Source organism: Solanum verrucosum, unplaced genomic scaffold (assembly GCF_900185275.1).
Source record: "Solanum verrucosum unplaced genomic scaffold, falcon-dt-bn FXZP01000017.1, whole genome shotgun sequence".
NCBI classification, from domain to species: domain Eukaryota; kingdom Viridiplantae; phylum Streptophyta; class Magnoliopsida; order Solanales; family Solanaceae; genus Solanum; species Solanum verrucosum.
Genome location: NW_026020078.1, coordinates 770,307 through 791,313, shown reverse-complemented (window position 1 = coordinate 791,313; position 21,007 = coordinate 770,307). Strand labels below are relative to the sequence as shown.

The window sequence follows — 21,007 nt, the reverse complement described above, 5'->3', positions numbered from 1 at the left end:
ATAAAAGTAAATATAACCCCTAATTTGAACGAAGAGGACAAATATGTTAAGGACATGCGAATTTAACATCGTAATTCGTAAGCATAAATATGACCTTTTTGAAAGTACAAGGATAAATATGATCCAAAAGTTGAATAAAAAGGCAAATATATTAAGGACATGAAGATTTAACATCGAAGGAATAAATATGATTCTTTTTTAATACAAAGATAAATATGATTTTAAAATTAAACAAAAATGACAAATATATTTTTAAAGTATAATGAAGGGCATATATGACTTATTTGTGACTTGTAAGAGTATAAGGACAAATATAACCCTTTTCTATTTAATATCTATGGTGTGTGCGTGTAGGGCATTTGAAATGCTAAACACCCGTTCGTTCAACTAATCATTCCGAACATATATAGAAAATTATAGCTCGTCGCCAAGTAAGAAATTGCCACACCTTCATTTCATGTTTTGTTTGATACACTTTTTTTTTTTAAATCTAAAAAAAAATACCTTGCTCTTTTTTTTTATTTTATGACAAGGAAAACCCATAGCCGCTACCCTTTGGGTGCGCACAGGGTAAAACCTCTGCTCCTATGCAATAGCTCGCTAACCACATAGGAGAGATAACCCACACCAAGCAAGCCTGGTGTGACGAGCTCGACCCAGAAGACAAACCCCTTGCTTTCGCTGGCAAGGGGTTGACCTCCAACATGAAAGTCCCAAGCCCAAACCACTGGGCCACCCCGAAGGGTCCTTGCTCTTTGAAAACAATTAATCTTACCATTCTCATTTTCCCCTTACGTAGTGAGTAAATATGATTTCTTGCCCTCTTAGAAATTGAATAGAAGAAAATAATCTTTTCACATCTCTCATTGTAAAAATGAAGATCTCTCGTAAAAACAACTTAAAGGCGAAAAACAGTTTGTGAAGGACTAGAAAACCATCTTTTCTGATTTAAACAAAACAAGGACGTTCCTATTTTCAAATGAACAGATAGGCAAGGAAAGTATGTCAACATTACATCCCAACATACATGTAAGCAATGACACAACCATTTGGTAAACACTAAAAATAACAAATAACAAAGATGAATTTCACTTAGGATTTTGGTTAAAAATAATGGTGTAAGTGGCCTCGATCTATCTCTAAAAAGAAATGATTAAGACAGAGCTAGTTTGAACGAGTCATATCGAATAAGTTTTAAAACCACAACCGCCCATTGGAATGTAGTATTACTATTCATATTTCCATCACCCACTGCCCATGGTTTCTTCAAAACAACGAACTGCAATTTATAAGGAAATACCAAACTAACGTACGTTGCCAAAAGAACATAAACAAGTCCAAGTTGACTCATTAGGATAATAGAAAAGAGAAAAACACATGCATGCAATGAACTTTTATGTGACATGTAAGCATTCTATCAGGAAAATTCTTACCTACATATCAAAGCTAAACTAATAATTCAGAGATAAACTAATAAATCACACCAAATTTAGGGGTGTTTTGTATGTTGCTCTTTGTAAGACATAAATTGACTATAGATTTGTCAAAACATAAAAATAATAGAACCAATCACATGGCTCTTGATATTAAGTGAATTTGGACTCACTACTATTCCGATCCTTTCTCCTTCAAAAGAGGTAATTAATTAAGTTACAACTGCAACTACCTGATATTCAAATCTAACTGCTTTTTTTAAAAAAAGAAAAATAAAATTGTCCCACCATGTAAATAATATTCTACTACTACGGCTATATATAGTCCGGCAATTACCTTCCTTTTCTTCATACTGAACTTAAAAAAAACAGAAGAAGATGGAGATTCCAGTTATCGACTTCAGTAAGCTTGAAGGTGAGGAGAGAAGTGCAACCATGTCACTACTCCATCAGGCTTGTGAGAAATGGGGCTTTTTTATGGTAATGAATGAACGCATGTATAGTTCTGTTTTTTAAGTAGTACTAAGCACTTTTGATAAGATGCTAATATTGATAAGAAACTAATGCAGATAGAGAATCATCGAATTGACACTTACTTGATGGACAATGTGAAGCAGCTCGTGAATCAGCACTACGAAGCCAACATGAAGAAGCGATTTTATGAATCAGAGCTACCTATGAGTTTAGAGAAGAAAGGAAACATCAGCAACACAGACTGGGAAAGCACATTCTTTGTTTGGCATCGTCCAACTTCCAATATCTATGAGACTCAAGGTCTCTCAAAGGAACTTTGGTAAGTCACCAACACCACAGCATAAAGCTTCAGCAATTCAATAAATATGCTAGAATTAATGAGCACAGACGTACAACTTACCGATGTCCTGCACTAAGAATGTTTCATTATTATTGAATTTCACATTTGAAGTATGTTGCGTGCAGCAAAGCAGTAGATGACTATATTGATCAGCTGATCGAACTTGCAGAAAATCTTTCAGAACTAATGTGTGAGAACCTTGGCCTAGAGAAGAGTTGCATCAAAGAAGCATTTTCAGGCAGCAAGGGTCCTTCTGTTGGAACAAAAGTAGCGATATATCCTCAATGTCCTCGCCCTGATTTGGTCAGGGGATTGCGCGAGCACACAGATGCTGGTGGTATCATTCTCTTACTCCAAGACGAACAAGTTCCGGGTCTGGAATTCTTCAAAGATGGACATTGGGTGAGCATTCCACCATCAAAGAACAACAGACTTTTTGTAAACATCGGTGATCAAATCGAAATTTTGAGCAACGGGATGTATAAGAGTATTCGACACCGAGTGATGGCTGAAAAGGATGGGAATAGACTTTCCATTGCCACCTTTTACAACCCTGCTGGTGAGGCCATCATTTCTCCAGCGCCAAAGCTCTTGTATCCCTGTCACCTCCGCTTTCAAGATTATCTGAATCTCTATTCCAAAACCAAATTTGCTGAAAAAGGCCCTAGATTTGAGTCTGCGAAAACATTGGCCAATGGGCATTGAAGACTTCACCTTGAGAAAGAAGGATTATTCTTTCCAAGTTTATGTATCTGTTACTTATAATTTCAGTGATACCTTTTCCCCTTTTTTCTCTTTTTCATTTTGGGCATTCTTTGGGTTGAAGTACAAGAGAAGCTGATGTATATAAGCTTCCTTTACCATGTAAGATTGCACTAAAAGTTTTAAGGTTAAAGTTAGGATTGCTTTGAAAAGCTGTTATATATAGACCAATGACTCTTATAGAGAAAAAGAAAAATAAGTTGATCAATGTTTTGGTTTGTAGCTATAAAAGAAATACTAACTGATCCACAGAGCATGTCTTGGTAGTGGCTGATTGATGACTACCTCTCGCAGTGAGGATAACAATCTTCAATGAAGAATAATATGTATAGTCTGAATATGATTATCTAATAAGAGTGAGACAGCACCATATGCAGAGTCAAAGACAAATCCCCCCTGAAGACCCATTGCCAACTCCTTATATTTTAAAGGCGAAATGGTCTGGTAGGTCTTTATACTTGGGTTGGATTGTAAAGTGGACCCTTCTACTTATGATTTTGTCAACTGAACACTTAAACTCAATGAAACACAATATTTTAAACACCTCTGACCATTGACCAAACTTATGTGGCAATAAAATTGATGAGTTGGAAAAATGTGTGATGTACATGCGGATTAAGAACGTGAATTGATACTTTTCATCTAAGTTGTGCGGATTCTTCACTTTCGATGCCGCATCTATGTCGAATTCTCTAAAAATACACTACTTTTGGAGAATCTGACACGCACCCACAGACATTTATGAAGAGTCCGAGCAACATAGCTTTTCATCAAAAATACACATAATTAGGAAAAAAAATGTAAAAGAAAAAGTAGAAATACCCCTTCTTCTTCTCATTTCTTGTAGAAAAAAAAATTAGGTCGCCTCCACCCATAGGTTTCCACCATTCTTTTTGTAATCTCACCCCATTTTAAAGGAAATTACTTGTTCTTCAAGCATCCCACAACAAACATACAAATTGGAAATACAAATTGGAAAGAAGAAAGAAAATTTCTCTCATTGAAAGCTCAAATAAGAAATGGGTTATTTGAAATAAAAAATAAATAAATTTTAAATCCATTTTTTGTTTGAATGCTTCTCTGGGCTGATTCTTTTGTCTTCGAATAAAAAATGGGTTACATGATTTGAGCTTTTAGTTTGAAGATTCAAATTGAAAACTTCTCTCTAAAACTGAAAGCTCAAATCACAAGACTATACGGGTTGAATCGAGGAATTTGATAACTCATCTTCAGATCGGGATGGATCGGGACGACTGAGTAGAAGAACTCAGTGTTGGACTTATTGCTTGGGTTGTTACAGCAAGATGACAAGAATGTATTGATTGTTGTAGCTCAAGGAATTGTTCCGGTGCTGGTCTGTTTACTCGATTCTAGCTCTTCGCTGGAGATCAAGGAGAAAACTGTAACCGCCATTGCTAAAATCTCCACGGTTGCTTCAAGAAAACATGTTATGATCGCTGAAGGTTTGTGTATTCTCAACAATCTTCAAAGGGTTCTTGAATTTGGGAGTGTTCTGGGGAAGGAAAATTCATGCATAGCTTTGCAAGCAGTGGGTTATACAAAAAATAATGCAAGAGCAATTGGGTCAAGAGGAGGAATTTCATCTTTTTTAGAGATTTGCCAAATGAGAACATCCAAGACTCAAGCTATGGCAGTTGGTGAATTTTTGTGCTTAAGGAAGTTTTTGAGGTAAGGAAGATGGAAAAGGGTGGGAGTTGGGCGTGGGTTTGGATTGGGGGTGACCAGAAGAGAATGAAACGGGATGGGGAAAGGAGGTACAATGAGAGAAAAAATAGCATTTTAAAAACAAATAATTATTTGTGTCATTAAAAAATGACACGGATTCCATGCGTTTTTGGTTGTATTACACATATCTGATCAAATGAGAAAAGGGTTTAAAATATTGTGTTTCATTGAGTTCAAGTGTTCAATTGACAAAATCACAAGTAGAAGGGAGTTTACCATCCGACCCAAATATAAGGGCCTATCAAACCATTCTGCCTATTTTAAATTACTTATGTTTAGATTGATGTACACCCAAACCTTCCTGAAAAAAATTGAAGGAACGCATTATCAAATAAATATAATAAGGTACACAAAATGGGAATGAAAGAGAGAGAGGTGAAGGGTTTCTAAAACACTTTCACATGTCCTTATGTTACCCAAATTGCTCAACATCCATCCTCAGTTTTTCTAATCCACACAAACCCAATACAAGAAAGAACATTTCTCTTGTATTGCATGACACAAGAGTATTAATATCATGATAATTACTATTAGCTTTGGTTTAGTATCAAGAAGTACAGGGTGAAATGTGGGAGCAGCGCATGTCACAGGTTTGAACCCTGCTGCAGATAAAATCCTGATATTTTAGAAAGAGAGAGTCCAGCAGTGAGCCCATTATTCACCAACTTTTGAACCATGCGTCACTGGCCCTCAGGGAAGAAATACAATTCACAAACACAGCATTCTGATTCAGTAAAAACTATTAAGAAACACCATCTGTATTAAGAATCAGGATAATTCCCCAGCAAACCTGTTTGAAATTGTCATAGTAGCTTCCTACGGAAACTAGGTCCAAAAAGATGGTCTGAGTTAAAGAACAATAATGTATTTACAAAGCTCTTTGGTTTACAAGGTATAGAGCCTCTTACAAACTAGACAATTTTGACAACACAGATTTGGTCACCAGAGTATTAGTATGCTGAGTGGCTTCTATGAGTAAGGTCTTTTGGGACTTCAACATAGGAGAGCATTTGGTGACAAAACATAATAAAAAGTTTCCAAATTTCAAAGACTTTGAAAACCTGTGAGCAGATTCCCAAGCATGCTGAATGAGTCTATCAACTGAGTCCTGAGTCAAATGAATGTTATGATTTAGGATATTTTGCATCAAATTGAATAATGATTCTGTCCATACCAATTTATTGCCAATTAAGCATTGATGATAGGGAAGGCAGATAAATTTCTTCAGATTGTCCTCGTCACTGAGAAGTTTCTGGCAGAAGGAAGAAACATGGCCTGGGTGCAAAGATTCTCTAACTATCCTTGTTATTACATCACAGATAGGGCTATTTATGCCATCCATTCTAAGTATCATCGGCAATAGCAGCGCATACTCTGAAGCTCTCTGATGAACCTTAGAGTACTCTAACGTTGCCGTTAGTAATACACGAGAAGCTGGTTCTTTCAAAACCAACAGCTTGGGAAGAATAACAGAGCAAAGAATGTGACTGGGCCAACCAAATTCATCTTCATTCCCATCTAGAAGATTGGACACCAAAACTGCAGCTGTCTCATCATCAGCTCTCCAAGGTTCAACGATACCCAAAATAGCCAAAGACTGACCTCCTCCTTTACAAAGTTGCCGAATTTCCCCAGCCAATTCTACAGACTTAGCAGTAGACTGAAGAGACAACAACGAGTCTTTCAAACGCTCAGCCATTTCCTCAACTTGAGGGTTCAAGTATTCATCTACCTCAATCACTTCTTCATCAACCTCCTCAATGATTTCATCCACAATTTCTCGTTTATCCTCCTCAAATTCAGTCATATGATCATCATTTTCACCACAACTATTGTATTGCCTTGCCAAGTTGAACTGTTTCTGTGATATAGGCAGCCAGGGAAGCATCAAATCAGTGTCATTGACATCATCCTTCTTAAGGAAATCTGGTAATGACCTAAACTCATCCTCCATTTGTTCTTCTTCAGAATCCAAGTTCAAGCAGGACAACCATTCATGTGTTGACCTAGACACAACGTCAAGCAGCTGATGTGCAGCCCGCTTAACCCAAAAATCAAGCTCTTTCCCTTCCTTCAACATAGTTTCCGCAAGCTGACACAAGTCTGTTTCACAAAATCTCTGGCAATCATGAAGAAGAAATGACAAAATGCGAGCTTGAACAGCATTTGGTAGAGTCTGTATCCACACAACCCTGCCAATCAAGCATAACTCCAAATTTTACATCATGTAACTAACAATTCATCCATGTTCAATTTCAATTTACAAGTATACCTCAATTTTAAGCTATTAAGGTAAAATGAAGTAAAGATAAGGCAGTGCGAATTCAATATTACCGTTTTGTGTGAGATGGAGAAGTAGAACTGGTAATGGTGATCTCGGTGGGTCTGGTGAGCAGTGAGAGGAAGGAGGTCGTTGAAATGGCGGTGGCCTCAGGCTGGTTGAAAGATTGTTGTAACCAGAGAGATGCTTCGGTTTCTGGACAAGGGGAATTCAAGAATATCTGAAACAATGGTACCCAACATTCCATTTGCTGAAATACAGTCGTAGATTTCTGGCAAGAAGGGCTCTATTTTGTGTGGGTTTGTTTACCTAAAAAGGTTACAAGTTGAAAAGGTTAACCGGCAGTTTGCTCCGGGATTAAATTATAATATCACTTAATTTATTATTTCACTCATAAGTTCATAATATTTTGTTGTGAGATTAATAATCACTATCTAAATAAGTTATGATTGCCCCTTTTTTTTCGAGGATTTTTATCCGAGATGTCACACCCTCTTTTCGACTGCAAAATGAGTATTTTTCCAATTTAAGTGACCGTATTGATTACAAATTATTTTATTTTTTCAGAGTTGACATTTGGAATTGAGTTATAATGTTTCAAGTCACCTTTTTCTTTTTAATCCCTAATCAAAAGGAATGATTCTTTATTTTGGTCTACGAACTAGAAATTCAGGTAAGAAATTCTATTGACCGAGGGGAAGATATTAGGCATCCCTCGAGTCCCGTGATTCTAGTACGATCGTTTTTATTAACTTATACTTACTTTAAAATATTTTTGGATATATTATTTCATACCATGACTTATTCACACTTTTATTGTTGGACTTTTATTTGGTCCTGAATGCGTAACTGCATTCTTGATTTTGATATTTAATAGCTTCGAAGCATAACTGTTTTATTCTCTCGAGTGTGTCACACCTAATAATCTTTGTTTACACCTCTTGATATAAATTAATGAAAGTTAGTTATTAAAATAATTTGGGAAAGGTGCGCCATCGCATTCTTAAGTTTCTTTTGATGTCTTAAAAAAATAAATGTGTAACCACATTCTTAATTGAAACAAATATTTTTAACGTGCTTATAACTCATATAATATTTAAAAAAATTACTCTTATTTTTTGTGAATTGAAGACAACTACTCTTCTTGTTCCATTATTATATTAATCAATGATATTTTAATTAAATTATTTCACATATCAAAGGATTCAACCAACCCAAAATAAAGTAAATTCAAGTTCAATAACATCACTCATTTGTTTGTTTATTGGGCAATGATTCATTTATCCAAAAAATATGTAAATTAAAATAGGCAATTGATGTCAACATTAAGCTACAACAATGTAGCTTGGGCACAACATAATTGAAAATCAACAAAAAATAAAATTCTTACATATAATAGGATTTTTCTTTTAGAAATAACATAAATATAACTGAAGATGCCCTAATCATATGAGCAATTTATTTCAACTCTCAAAATAAACTCAAGATGTCAATATTCATTTCAATTAAATTATGAATGAAGCAAAACTATAAGAAAAAATATCACAGAATTAATTACATCAAATTCCATAAATAAATTAAAGAGATAAGACAAAATTGAATACCGCAAAATCTTGACCGAATTTCAATTAAAATATCCATAAATCTTTTATTGGCTATATGTGGCGGTATATGTATTAGTTTATGTGAAAATAGTGATAAGAAAGGAAGAAAATATGTGAATATATGGTTACTGTTTGAAAGAAGAATAAAATAAAATGAGAGTATTTTTTTTTCTCTTCTACTTGAGTGGGTTGTAGTATGGGTAAGTTCTTTTTGTGTTGTTGTGTTCTTGCTTATTGCGTTGACTGTTGATTGTTTGAGTGGGTTTTTGGCTAATGTGTGTTGTAGCTTGTATTTTTTGGTGTGTATTTGTTGTTTTCTTTTCTCATATTCTGTCCGTGTGAGTGTGTGTGTATAGGATTAGTACATGTGTATTGTAGTGCAGAAAATGGGGGGGGGGGGGGGAGGGAGGGGGGGTGTTAATGGGTAAGGAGAGTGAGTATTGACATTAGGATTAGTGGGTAGTTAAGTTTAATTTATTTTAATTAAATATAATTTCAAATTATATTAATAAAAATATTAGCTAATTGTTTTGAACTAATAAGAATAAAAGAATAATTAAATAGCTAATATGAAATTATAATTAAGAAATACTAGCTTATTATTAATCCTAATTTGAAACAAAACATATATTTTGTAACTTTTCATTTCTTTTTTATATACAATTGAAAAAAAAAAAACTTACCTTAAAATGTGATTCAATTTTTGTGATTTTCAAATCATTTATAATAAATTTAATAAAATAAGATAAAAATCAAAATATTTAATTTAAATTTTTTTTAAAAATTAAACACTAAAAATGGTTTAAAACCTTAAGTTCGGTAAAAAATTACGTGTCTACAGTTTGCCCCTCTTTGATTGGAAACACAAAGTGTTTGTAGACAAAGAAGTAGACAACGCGATAATTTTTGACCGGACTATTATTTGAAAGGAAAAGAATGTGACCGAGGCATTATTTTGGACAACCTACATATCCCGGGTTATAAGGAAATCATGTCACGTGTAGTTCAAAGAGATGAAATAATGGGTTGGAAGTTAAGTGGGGTTCTATCGAGACGTCGGTTTGCAGCTCTTTATTTTAGATGAAAAATGAAAGACAAAAAAAAATTACAAGTACAAGATCTATTTGATTAGCTTCTCTTGAATCTTGACTTGAGTCTTCATGCTTCTCGAGTTGTGAGATATTGATTATCATCTTGAGTGAGTTTGAAGGTAAACACATTTCACCAGGTAGGCTCCTTCTACTCAGACTTGGATATTGACCTTGTTCTTAGGGTGAGCTCATGTTACTTCAATTGCAAATGAGCTTGAAAGTTGACTCTTTTCGAGATAAGATGCTGAGCTTGAAATGTGGATTGACCTTATTCTACAAGTGGATTCCTGAAACTAAAACAAACAAAAGTAATAGCACAAAATTTTGCCCCAGTTTATATTAAAGAAAAAATTGTGAGAAAAATAATAGATGGTGCTTGGCTTTGAATGGAGACTCTGAATGACTTGAGCTTTGTTGCGATGCATTCTTCAAATGACATATTAATGTTTAAATCAACTCCATTTTTCATAATGATCCGGTTAAATTAAATTATGTTAGTCTAAGTCTCATTGTCCATGAGGGTCCTACTATACTACGTCTAATTATGTAGGAGGGGCCTTCTACACTAATTCTCATTGTCCAGGAGGGTCCTGCTACACTAATTCTCTTTGTTCAGGAGGTTCCTGCTATACTAAGTCTCATTGTCCAGGAGGGTTCTGCTATACTAAGTCTCATTGTCCAGGAGGGTCCTGCTACACTAAATTCCATTGTCCAAGAGGATCCTGCTATACTAAATCCCATTTTCTAGAAGGGTCCTGCTATATTATGTCTAATTATCCAGAAGGGGCCTGCTACACTAATTCTCATTGTCCAGGAGGGTCCTGTTATACTATGTCCCATTGTCTAGGAGGGGCCTACTACATTAATTTTCATTATCCACGAGGGTCCTACTACACTAATTCCCATTGTCCAGGAGGGTCCTACAATACTAAGTTTCATTGTCCCGGAGGGTCCTGCTACACTAAGTCCTACTGTCTAGGAGGGTCCTGCTACACTAAATCCCATTATCCAGGAGGGTCCTACTATACTAAATCCCATTGTCAAGGAGGGGCTTGCTACACTAATTCCCATTGTCCTGGAGGGTCCTGCTATACTAAATCTCTTTGTCCAAGAGGGTCCTCCTATACTAAATCCCATTTGCAGGAACGTTCTGCTACACTAAATCCCATTGTCCAAGAAGGTCACGTTATACTAAATCTCATTGTCTAGGAGTGTCCTGCTACACTAATTCCCATTGCCCAGGAGAATCCTGCTATACTAAATTTCACTGTCCATGAGGGTTGTTCTACTATAATTCCCATTATTAAGAAAGATCTTGCTAAATAGAATCATCAAATAAAATAACCACAACATTTATTTTTGCCCCAGTTTGCACCAGAAAAGTTTTTGTGAGTTATTAGCATCGATATACTTTAAAAAATAAATATCTCAAGCTAGAATGTGTATATGCTAGGAGAAAATAAAAATAAAATTAATATCTAAGACTAGGAAGTGTTTATCCTAAGAGAACAATAAAAAAATAAATGTGCATGCTTGTAAAATTTATTTTATTTTTGCAATGGTGTTTACAAACTTGATTATTCAAGTTAACCTTTATGTCAACTACATTTCCCCTTTTTTTTGGTTGTTTGTTTGTGGCATTGGCTTTGAGGATGATTGCTCTTGTTGTTGCCATGTGTGAAGCTAATTTCATCTTGGATGGACTGCTTTTCTTGTCTAGTTAGATTATTATGATAACCTTTTATCCTTGAAGATCTCTCTAATTGATTTCCAATGATCAATATATTGTTCCTCCATTCTAATCAATCATTGAATCTCGAACTTGTCAACTGCAACCAATTATTTTGAATATCAATCCTTCTTGAATCATGTTACATTTAATATGCTGGCCAAACTTTAACTTTGTGCAATTGAAAAAACTGGTAGCAAATTTTGAAGGCATTTCTTGCCTATTTTAATGTCTGAGAAGGGCCTAAAATGGCCCTCAACTATTCAAATTGGTACAAAACTACCCTTCATCCACCTTTTGGTCCCCAAATAATCTTGACGTCAACCTTTTGGCTTAAAATACCACAATATTAACCCTTTGGCTCATATTTGCCCTTATTATTAATACCTCCCTAAATAAAATCATTAATATTTATTTATTATGTTGCCTAATCTATTTGGTCCAAATTTAAACCATTCTCAAATAAATAATAAAAAACACATATATTCATATTTTGACATGATACACTTGAAAAATAGTATTAAAAAAATTATTAATTTCATGATATCTTTTTAATGGTCTATTATAAATCAATACCCAATTATTATAATCCAACTCATAACTTTGGATCCATCTAAAATCTGCGTCTAAATGTCCATCTAATTTTTTTTATTTTTATTGATATAAAATTTCTATTGGTTATCCAACTGTTTTGTTCATTCCCTCATTTTATTCCTTTTGTCTCTTATTCTTATTTAGGATATCAGAGACTCAGACATGAAATGAACTAACATGTTCATATTCTTTTAATTTATATTATTATCTTGGCGAGGTAGGGTTGGAAATAGGAGAAAAGAATACTTTTATTCGTTTATTTTGAATTTTGGGTACACACAAAAGACAAAATGATATTAAATTACTTCCCCCGTCTCATTTTATGTGAGTTAGTTTGACTCGACAGAGAGTTTAAGAAATAAATGAAGACTTTAAAACTTGTGGTCCAAAATGAATGATAGAAATTTGTGTGACTGTAAATCATTTCATTAAGAGTAAAATAGACATTTTATAGTTAAATTGTTGCCTAATATAGAAATGTGTCATTCTTTTTGGGACTGATTAAAAAGGAAAGTAAGTCGCATAAATTGGGACAGAGGCAGTATCTAATATTGAACTAATTATTTCTATATGAATGCCCTTATTAATTTCCTCCTTTTTTCTACCTTATTATGTCATAAGTTTAAAAAAAATTAAAATTTGAAATGATGGACAAGATCCAATATTACAAAAAGTGGAAGTGAGAGGTAGTGGAAGAGGGGGGGGGGGGGGCGTGATTTTACTATAAAACCCAAAATCAAGTTAATAATATGAGTCCATATATTAAATAAATTATTTTAATGGAGAATGACCTAAAATACCCATAAACTATGGGATTTGGTACGATATTTCCCTCCCATCCACCTTATGAGTGTGAACAGTTAGAAATAAGGGTATTTTTGAGCCAAAAGATTGAAGCCCGGGGCATTTGGGAGCTGAAATTTTTGTATCAATTCAAAAAGTTGAGGGGCATTTTAGGCCCTTCTCCATTTTAATAAAGGTAAACTCAAAGAAAATTGCAAAAAGAAATAAATCAAGATTTTGTTGAGATCACTTCATCCACTCGTCAGCTTTTGAGTGAGACTTCCTTGCTTCAGCAGGACTTCAGTTTTATGAGTTGTTAGTAGTAGTTCTCTTGAAGAGTCGTGGGTCTTGTCCCAACTCTCATCTTTGTACAGTAGATGCTTCACGGATAGACATTTTGGGAGAGTCTTTCAGTTTCAGATGTTTTATTTAAAACATATGTTTCATACTCAGTATATTCAGAGAGTTTTGATATTTATTACACTGTTGATTTAGTAGTTTCTTCAGTTTGATGTTTATGTATGCTCGAGTTAGTCTTCCGCTTTTAGTCAGCTAGGATGAGGGTTCGCTTGGGGACCAACAATGATTCTCGAGTGTCGGCCACGTCCAAGGTGTAGGCTCGGGTCGTGACAAACTTGGTATCAGAGCACAAAATTCAAGTGTCCTACGGTGTCTATGAAGTCGTGTCAGTAGGATCTTATTTATGGTTATGAGTCCCCCACTTATATAAATGAGGGACTACTGACATTTAAGAAAACTTTTCCTTCTTTCATACTCTAGATCATGCAGTACAACTGTGTCTTAAGGAACTTATTCACACTCATGCGTTTCTTAAATCCATTCGACTAACCCTCATACTCAAGGTTGAAAAGCAAAGGCTTGATCCTTATCGATGATTTACTCTAGGCAAAAGTCTTCAAAAAGTCATGAGACTGCAAAGGGGCTTGAGAGAAGCCCGTGGGTGAGCTTAAGTGTTAAAGATTCAAAAGAATGCATACTTATTCATATGAATTATGTGTTCCAGCTAAAATGAGATGTACTCCCAGACTCTCTTCTCTAAACCTTGTATCAGATGAGACCCTTGTGAGAGGAGTATGTTTTAGAGCTTGGGTAGTAATATCACCCAAAAGATAGTAGGACTTACAATGTTATGAGCCAGTAGTAGTAGAAGTTCCGAGAGTTAGAAGTATGTATTTGGAAGTGTAGTAACTTAAGAGATGTGGATAGTTACTGAGTAAAGTATTTAAGTTGTACCTATGTACCAGTAAGTCACTAATAAGGAGTTTTCTCTTATGGGTAGACTAATAAGTGATGAGTTTGTGTAGATTTCATGATAGAAGGTATAGTAAGAGTTACTAGTATGGATGAGTTAGAGTATAATTTAACTAGAAAGGAGTTTATGATGATGTGTCAATGTGTTAGTAACGACCAATTATAGGTACTAATAGAAGAGTAGGCGTATTCATGAGGTGAGAGATCTACAATAGGCTTATAATTTTGAAAGGAGAGCCTCGTGGTATTCAAAGGGTTATAGAACTAATTAAGCAATGATGTGTAGTGAATGGATAAGTAGTACTTAAGTTGTGAAATGGAATGTGACGGTAAATTGTAAGTATGAAGACTGAGAGGTAAAGATTGACTACTTGTCATGAGGTTTTAGTGGGCGAGTGTTTCTTAATTTTATCTAGTATTCATAAGTTATATAGTATGTGAGAAATCTTATTGATAATTGTGTTTAGAACTAAAAACTAAACTTGAATTTGAGATGAGTGTTATGACCAAAAGTGTAACACCTCGGAAACCATACATAGAAAATGCAGCAGAAAATACTTGATCCAGTGAACTACGAAAGGGTTCACGGATCGTGTGAGGGATCACGGTCCGTTGACCTGCCCATGGACTCAGCCCCTTCCCAGCAGCGGTGGACCACGGAGCCCTTTACGGTCCGTGGACCACCTCATGAACCGTACTGACGCTCGTGGTTGCCAGGCTGAGACCACCTGGCCCAGACATCAGACCACAGGACCCTTCACGGACCATAGTGGCGGTCGTGAAAGGCCACCCCAGAACCAGCAGTTACTGGACCAAGGACCACGACTAGCTCCACGGTCCGTGGTCCCTTTGATGGCCCGTCAGAGGGGCCATGGTCAGCTGCGTCAGATTTTTAAGTAGGGTCATTTTGGTCTTTTCCCCTCTGCATTGGACACCAACTATGTGGTTTTGGTCAGTTTTAGCCCTAAAACAAAATTAGAACCTAACCTAATCAATTATTCACAAAAAAATCATTGATCTTAGAGCAAAACAAGAGGAAAAATTTGAGCAGCCCTAGTTCAAGAACACAACAAGGTTTCGTCAGTTCTAGCTCCAAAATTGAAAGATTTCTCCGTGAATTTCGTCACCAGGTATGTGGGATTTCACTAGTGGGTTCCTTTCACCCATTAGGTCCCTAGAATTCAGTCAGATTCTTGATTCCCTTCATACTATCTAGACCTAGGGTTTGTAGAATTTCAGCAGATCATTTTGAATTAGTTACTTTAATGTTCCTAATCAGATTATCATGATTTTTGTACCGTTTTGTGTAGATTCTTGCATAAACTCAGAACCCTAGTTATGTAGTTCTTTTAGTTAATGAATTACACATGCTAGGTCAGTTATTTCAGATATACATGCCTCAGATTCAAATGTTTCATCAGTACATTAATGTTGCATTTTCAGTTAGCATGTCAGTATTTTGAGCTATCCAGTATTACAGAAATTCAGTCATACATTGTTAATTACATAATCAATTAGGAGTAGTTTAATATCGAGTGGACTAGGGTGAGTCACCCTCAAGTCCCAGAACTACGTTCCCCGTGGTTAAGTCCCCTCTATTGGGCATTACATTTTAGTGATCACGCCAGTCATGCCTCTATACCTCTGGTAGGGTATATTGGGTCCTCTCGATGGGGTGTATACATCGGACTCCACACTTAGCTCATGTGGTTTTATGTCGGTTATTAGTAGCTCCCACAATCAGATTCTAGTACATTAACCAGGTTATTAGTTACATTTCAGATTTCAGTTTTAGCATGTTATAAACTTGGTCATTGCATTCAGTTAGTTCATGTTCAGTATTCTCAGTATAGTATCATAATTATCTCATATCATTGCTCAATTATATGCTTTGTTCAGTTATGTTTATTGTTCAACTTTACTCTATCATACATGCTCAGTATCTTTCAAGTACTGACGCATACTCTGCGCTACATCTTCTCGTGATGTAGGTTCAGGTCCTAAGCTTCCAGATCATGCATAGATCGGTTCCCGATCTTCAGCTCAGCAACATCAATGGTGAGTCCTCATTCTCCGAGGATGACAAACAATTTCCTTTCTATTTTTAGTCTTTAGTTTCAGTTTTTGCTAGATTTAGCTGGGGCATGTCCCAACATTTCCAGTCAGTTAGAGGCTTTATTTCAGACATAATTAGATTCAGTTTTACCATGGAGTTTGATATTTCAGTTGTCATTGAACTCATAGATTATTTATTTAGATCAATATTGGGTATTCCCCATCTTTTAGTTTATGATATGTGTCTAGTTTCCGCATATTATGTCTATTTTGTTGAAATTTTTAAGTATGCTTATGATATGCCAGCAGGGTTAGCTTGGGGTCACTTGTGATCCTAGGTCCCGTGTCCGCGTCCCGGGGTAGCTTCGGGGCGTGACAAACTTGGTATCAGAGCACTAGGTTCAAGAGTCCTAGGATGTCTGAAAAGTCGCACTAAGTAGATTCCTTTTCATGGGTGTAAAGTGAACCACATCTAATGAGGGGGAGGCTACAAAGTGTTTTAGGAAAACTTCACTTTTTTGCTATTCTTATCGTGTGTAAGGTATTATCTCTTTCTAATCCATTGTCATGTGCTTTTAGATCATGTTTCCTTGTAGAGCATATGGAAGAAATGCCCACAACGCTAATGCAACTCCTCTGGTCCCTAATCAGGAAGTTTCGAATGCTGAGTTTCAAAATGCCATTTAGCTTTTGGCTCAGAGTGTGACCAACCATCACAATCAGCATGCCCCAGTTCCTACCAATGCTAATTATGGGTCAACTGCAGCCAGGGTCCGTGATTTTGTTAGAATGAATCCATCTGTGTTTCTAGGGTTGCAAGTTTGTGAGGACCCACATAACTTCATTAATAAGGTTAAAAAGATCTTTGGAGTGATGCAGGTAACTGGGAATGATAGGGTTGAGTTGGCATCTTACCAGCTTAAGGATGTGGCTCACATTTAGTTCACTCAGTGGAAGGAAAACATGGGTATGGATGTAGTTCCTGTTACTTGGGATTGTTTTAGTGAAGCCTTTCTGGACAGGTTCTTCCCAAGAGAGTTGAGGGAGGCAAAAGCTCAAGAGTTCATGAATTTGAGGCAAGGCAGCATGACAGTCCAAGAGTACGGACTCAAGTTCACCCAACTTTCTAGGTATGCTCCTCACATAGTTGCTGATCCAAGGGCTCAAATGAACAAGTTTCTGTATGGGGTATCCGACTTAGTGAAAACAGAGTGTAGAAATACTATGTTGCTGGAAGATATGAACATATCTAGGCTCATGACTCATGCTCAACAGGTTGAGGGGGATAAGCTTAGGGAACAGGCTAAGGAGAACAAAAAAGGCTAGGACAAGAAACTATGAGTATTCACAACAGAAACCGGGTGGTGGTAATCTATCGCAGGTTCAACAAAAGTCTTCAGCCCTAGCACCTTCATCAGCTAGTGCTCCATCTTCTAGGTTTCGACATGATTAGAAAGGTAGGGTATTAGGCTCTAAGTCTTAAGGGAGTATTTCAGGTACTAGGACCTACCCAACTTGTCCTAAGTGTGGTAAAAACCATTCGTGCGAGTGTCTTGCAGGAAAGGAATGATGTTTTGGGTGTGGTCAGACTGGTCACAAGTTGAAAGATTGTCCTTCTTCTAAATAGGGTCAGGGAGGTAATAATGGTAGAGCTCAGTCTACAACTTCAGCAGCACCAGTAGGTCACCCAACTCAGCAGGGTAACTCATCTGGTACAGGTGGTGGTCAGCGCCAAAATAGGTTGTATGCTCTTAAGGCTTTCTAGGTCAGGAAGATTCTCCTAATGTGGTCACTAGTACGTTACGAGTCTTTCACTTAGATGTTTATATTTTGTTAGATCTAGGGGCTACTAGTTCCTTTGTAACTCCATATATAGAAGTAAACTTCCGTGTCAGTCCAGAAACTCTTTCAAAACCCTTCTCAGTCTCTACTCCAGTCGGTGACCCAGTTATAGCTAGACGAGTATACAAAAATTGCCATGTCACAGTCTCTCATAAAGTCACCTCAATAGATCTTGTAGAGTTAGAAATGGTAGACTTCAATATCATTCTAGGCATGGACTGGTTACATTCCTGTTACACCTCAATCAATTGTAGAACTAGGATCGTTCGTTTTCAGTTTCCAGACGAACCAATCTTAGAATGGAAGGGTAATAACTTAGCGCCTATGGGTTGATTCATTTCTTACCTTAAGGCTAGAAAGATGATCTCTAAGGGTTATCTCTATCATCTAGTTCGGGTTAAGGATTCAAGCTTTGAAACTTCAACTCTTGAGTCAGTCCCAATAGTGAATGAGTTCCCAGAAGTATTTCCAGAAGATCTTCCCGGAGTTCCTCCCAAAAGGGAAATCGACTTTCCCATGAGGTGCACCAATGTTGTTCGTGAAAAAGAAAGATGGTTCTCTTAGGATGTGCATTGACTATTGACAGTTCAACAGTCACAATCAAGAACAAGTATCCCATCCCAAAAATTGATAACTTGTTTGACCAACTTTAGGGTGCTAGTCATTTCTCAAAAATAGACCTCAGATCTGGTTATCATCAACTCAGATTCACAGATAGTGACATTCCAAAAACAACCTTCAGAACTTGAAATGGTCATTATGAATTTGTAGTTATGTCCTTTGGACTAACTAATGCTCCTGCAACTTTCATGGATTTTATGAACATGGTGTTCAAGCAGTATTTGGACTTGTTCGTTATCGTCTTTATTGATGATATCCTCATTTACTCCACAAGTGAGGAAGAACATGCGACTTATTTGAGGGTTTTCCTCCAAACTCTCAAAGATTGCCAGTTATTCACTAAATTTAGAAAGTGTGAGTTTTGGTTGCAATCTGTTGCTTTCCTTGGGCATATTGTGTCTAGCAAAGGGATCCGAGTGGATTCTTAGAAAATAGAAGCAGTGAAACAATGGCCCAGACCTACCTCTCATACAATTATCAAAAGTTTCTTGGGTTTGGCTGGTTATTACAAAAGGCTCGTGGAAGGATTTTCATCCATAACTTCTCCATTTTACTAAGTTGACTCAAAAAAGGTTAAGTTTCAGTGGTCAGATGATGGTGAGAAAAGCTTCGCAGAGCTAAAAACCAGGTTGACTACAACTCCTGTTTTGACTCTACCAGAGGGTTCAAACGGTTATGTGATCTATTGTGCTGCGTCCAGAGTCTGCCTAGGTTGTTTGTTGATGCAACGAGTAAGTTTGTAGATTATGCTTCTAGACAACTTAAGGTGCATGAGAAGAACTATCCAAATCATGACCTCAAGCTTGCAACAATGGTGTTTGCACTTAAGATTTGGAGACATTACTTGTATGGTGTTCACGTAGATGTGTTCACAGACCATAAGAGCCTTCAATACGTGTTCACCCAGAAAGAGTTGAATCTTCACCAGAGGAGATAGCTTGAGTTCCTCAATGATTATGATATGAGTGTGCATTACCATCCTGGTAAGGCCAATGTAGTAGCAAATGCTCTTAGTAGGCTATCTATGGGTAGTGTAGCACATGTTGAGGAAGAAATAAAACAACTGGCAAAGGATGTTCATAGGATTTCTTGCTTGGGAGTTCGCCTTATAAGTATACCAGATGGTGGTGTAACAGTTCAAAATGGGTCAGAATCTTCATTGGTAGTAGAGGTTAAGGAAAAGCAAGACAGTGATCCGATATTGCTTCAACTAAAGGGTGCAGTTCATCAGCAGAGAGTTGAGGTTTTCTCCAAAGAGGGAGATCGTGTGGTTCGCTACTAGGGTCGTTTATGTGTTCCTAAGGTGGGTGAGTTGAGACAGTAGATTCTTGCAGAAGCCCATAATTCCAGGTATTCTATTCTTCCAGGCGCCACCAAGATGTATCGTGATCTGTGGGAAGTCTTTTGGTGGAATGGTATGAAAAGGGATATAGCAGATTTTGTGACCAAGTGCCCAAATTTATAGTAAGTGAAGGTAGAACATCAGAAACCAGGAGGTATGACTCAAGAGATAAACGTTCCTACATAGGAGTGGGAAGTGATCAACATGGACTTCATTACATGTTTACGTCGTACGCGCACACAACATGACTCCATTTGGGTGATAGTTGACAGAGTTACTAAGTCTGCACACTTTTTGGCTGTTAAAACTATAGATTCGATAGAGGACTACGCCAAGCTTTACATTAATGAGATAGTCAGGTTGCATGGGGTTCTTTTGTCTATCATCTTAGATAGAGGTCCTCAGTTTACCTCTCAATTCTGGAAGTCATTTCAAAAAGGTCTTGGTACTCAGGTTAATCTTAGCACAAAATTTCATCCGCAAATAGATGGTTAGGCAGAGCGTACCATTCAGACATTAGAGGACATGTTGAGAGCTTGTGTGATATACTTCAAGAATGGTTGGGATAATCACCTTCCTCTTATAGAGTTCGCCTACAATAATAGCTACCACTCAAGCATTCAGATGGCCCCTTATGAGGCATTGTATGGGCGTAGATGCAGATCTCCAGTTGGTTGGTTTGAAGTAGGTGAAACAACCTTGATAGGGCCAGATTCGGCTCATGATGCTATGGAAAAAGTTCAGCTCATCAGAGATAGACTTAAGACAACTCAGAGTCGTCAAAAGTCCTATGTAAATGTAAGGAGAAGGGACTTGGAGTTCCTAATTGATGATTGAGTTTTCCTGAAAGTGTCACCTATGAAGGGGGTGATGAGATTTGGAAAGAAGGGGAACCTCAGTCCTAGATATGTAGGCCCTTACAAGATCTTGAAACGAGTTAGTAAAGGGACTTATGAGTTAGAGTTGCCAGCAGAACTAGCTACAGTGCATCCGGTCTTTCACATTTAGTTGTTGAAAAAGTGTGTGGGTGATCCAACA

The 21,007-nt window shown here is 36.7% G+C and overlaps 3 protein-coding genes across 3 annotated transcripts; 2 read left to right on the top strand and 1 right to left on the bottom strand.

The window, feature by feature from the left end:
* The first annotated feature begins 1,783 nt into the window (after window positions 1-1,783).
* Window positions 1,784-3,161, top strand: LOC125824211 (1-aminocyclopropane-1-carboxylate oxidase 1). Its single transcript, XM_049503566.1, has 3 exons — window positions 1,784-1,913; window positions 2,003-2,226; window positions 2,373-3,161. Exons 1-3 carry the CDS (start codon window positions 1,812-1,814, stop codon window positions 2,950-2,952), a joined length of 906 nt encoding a protein of 301 aa, XP_049359523.1. The 5' UTR covers window positions 1,784-1,811; the 3' UTR covers window positions 2,953-3,161.
* Window positions 3,162-3,179: 18 nt separating this feature from the next.
* Window positions 3,180-4,702, top strand: LOC125824230 (uncharacterized). The gene is made up of 2 exons (XM_049503579.1): window positions 3,180-3,224; window positions 4,310-4,702. Exons 1-2 carry the CDS (start codon window positions 3,180-3,182, stop codon window positions 4,700-4,702), a joined length of 438 nt encoding a protein of 145 aa, XP_049359536.1.
* A 781-nt stretch (window positions 4,703-5,483) lies between these two features.
* Window positions 5,484-7,324, bottom strand: LOC125824209 (uncharacterized). The gene is made up of 2 exons (XM_049503564.1): window positions 7,090-7,324; window positions 5,484-6,947 (listed from the first exon to the last, which is right to left on the bottom strand). Exons 1-2 carry the CDS (start codon window positions 7,281-7,283, stop codon window positions 5,660-5,662), a joined length of 1,482 nt encoding a protein of 493 aa, XP_049359521.1. The 5' UTR covers window positions 7,284-7,324; the 3' UTR covers window positions 5,484-5,659.
* Window positions 7,325-21,007: the final 13,683 nt, after the last annotated feature.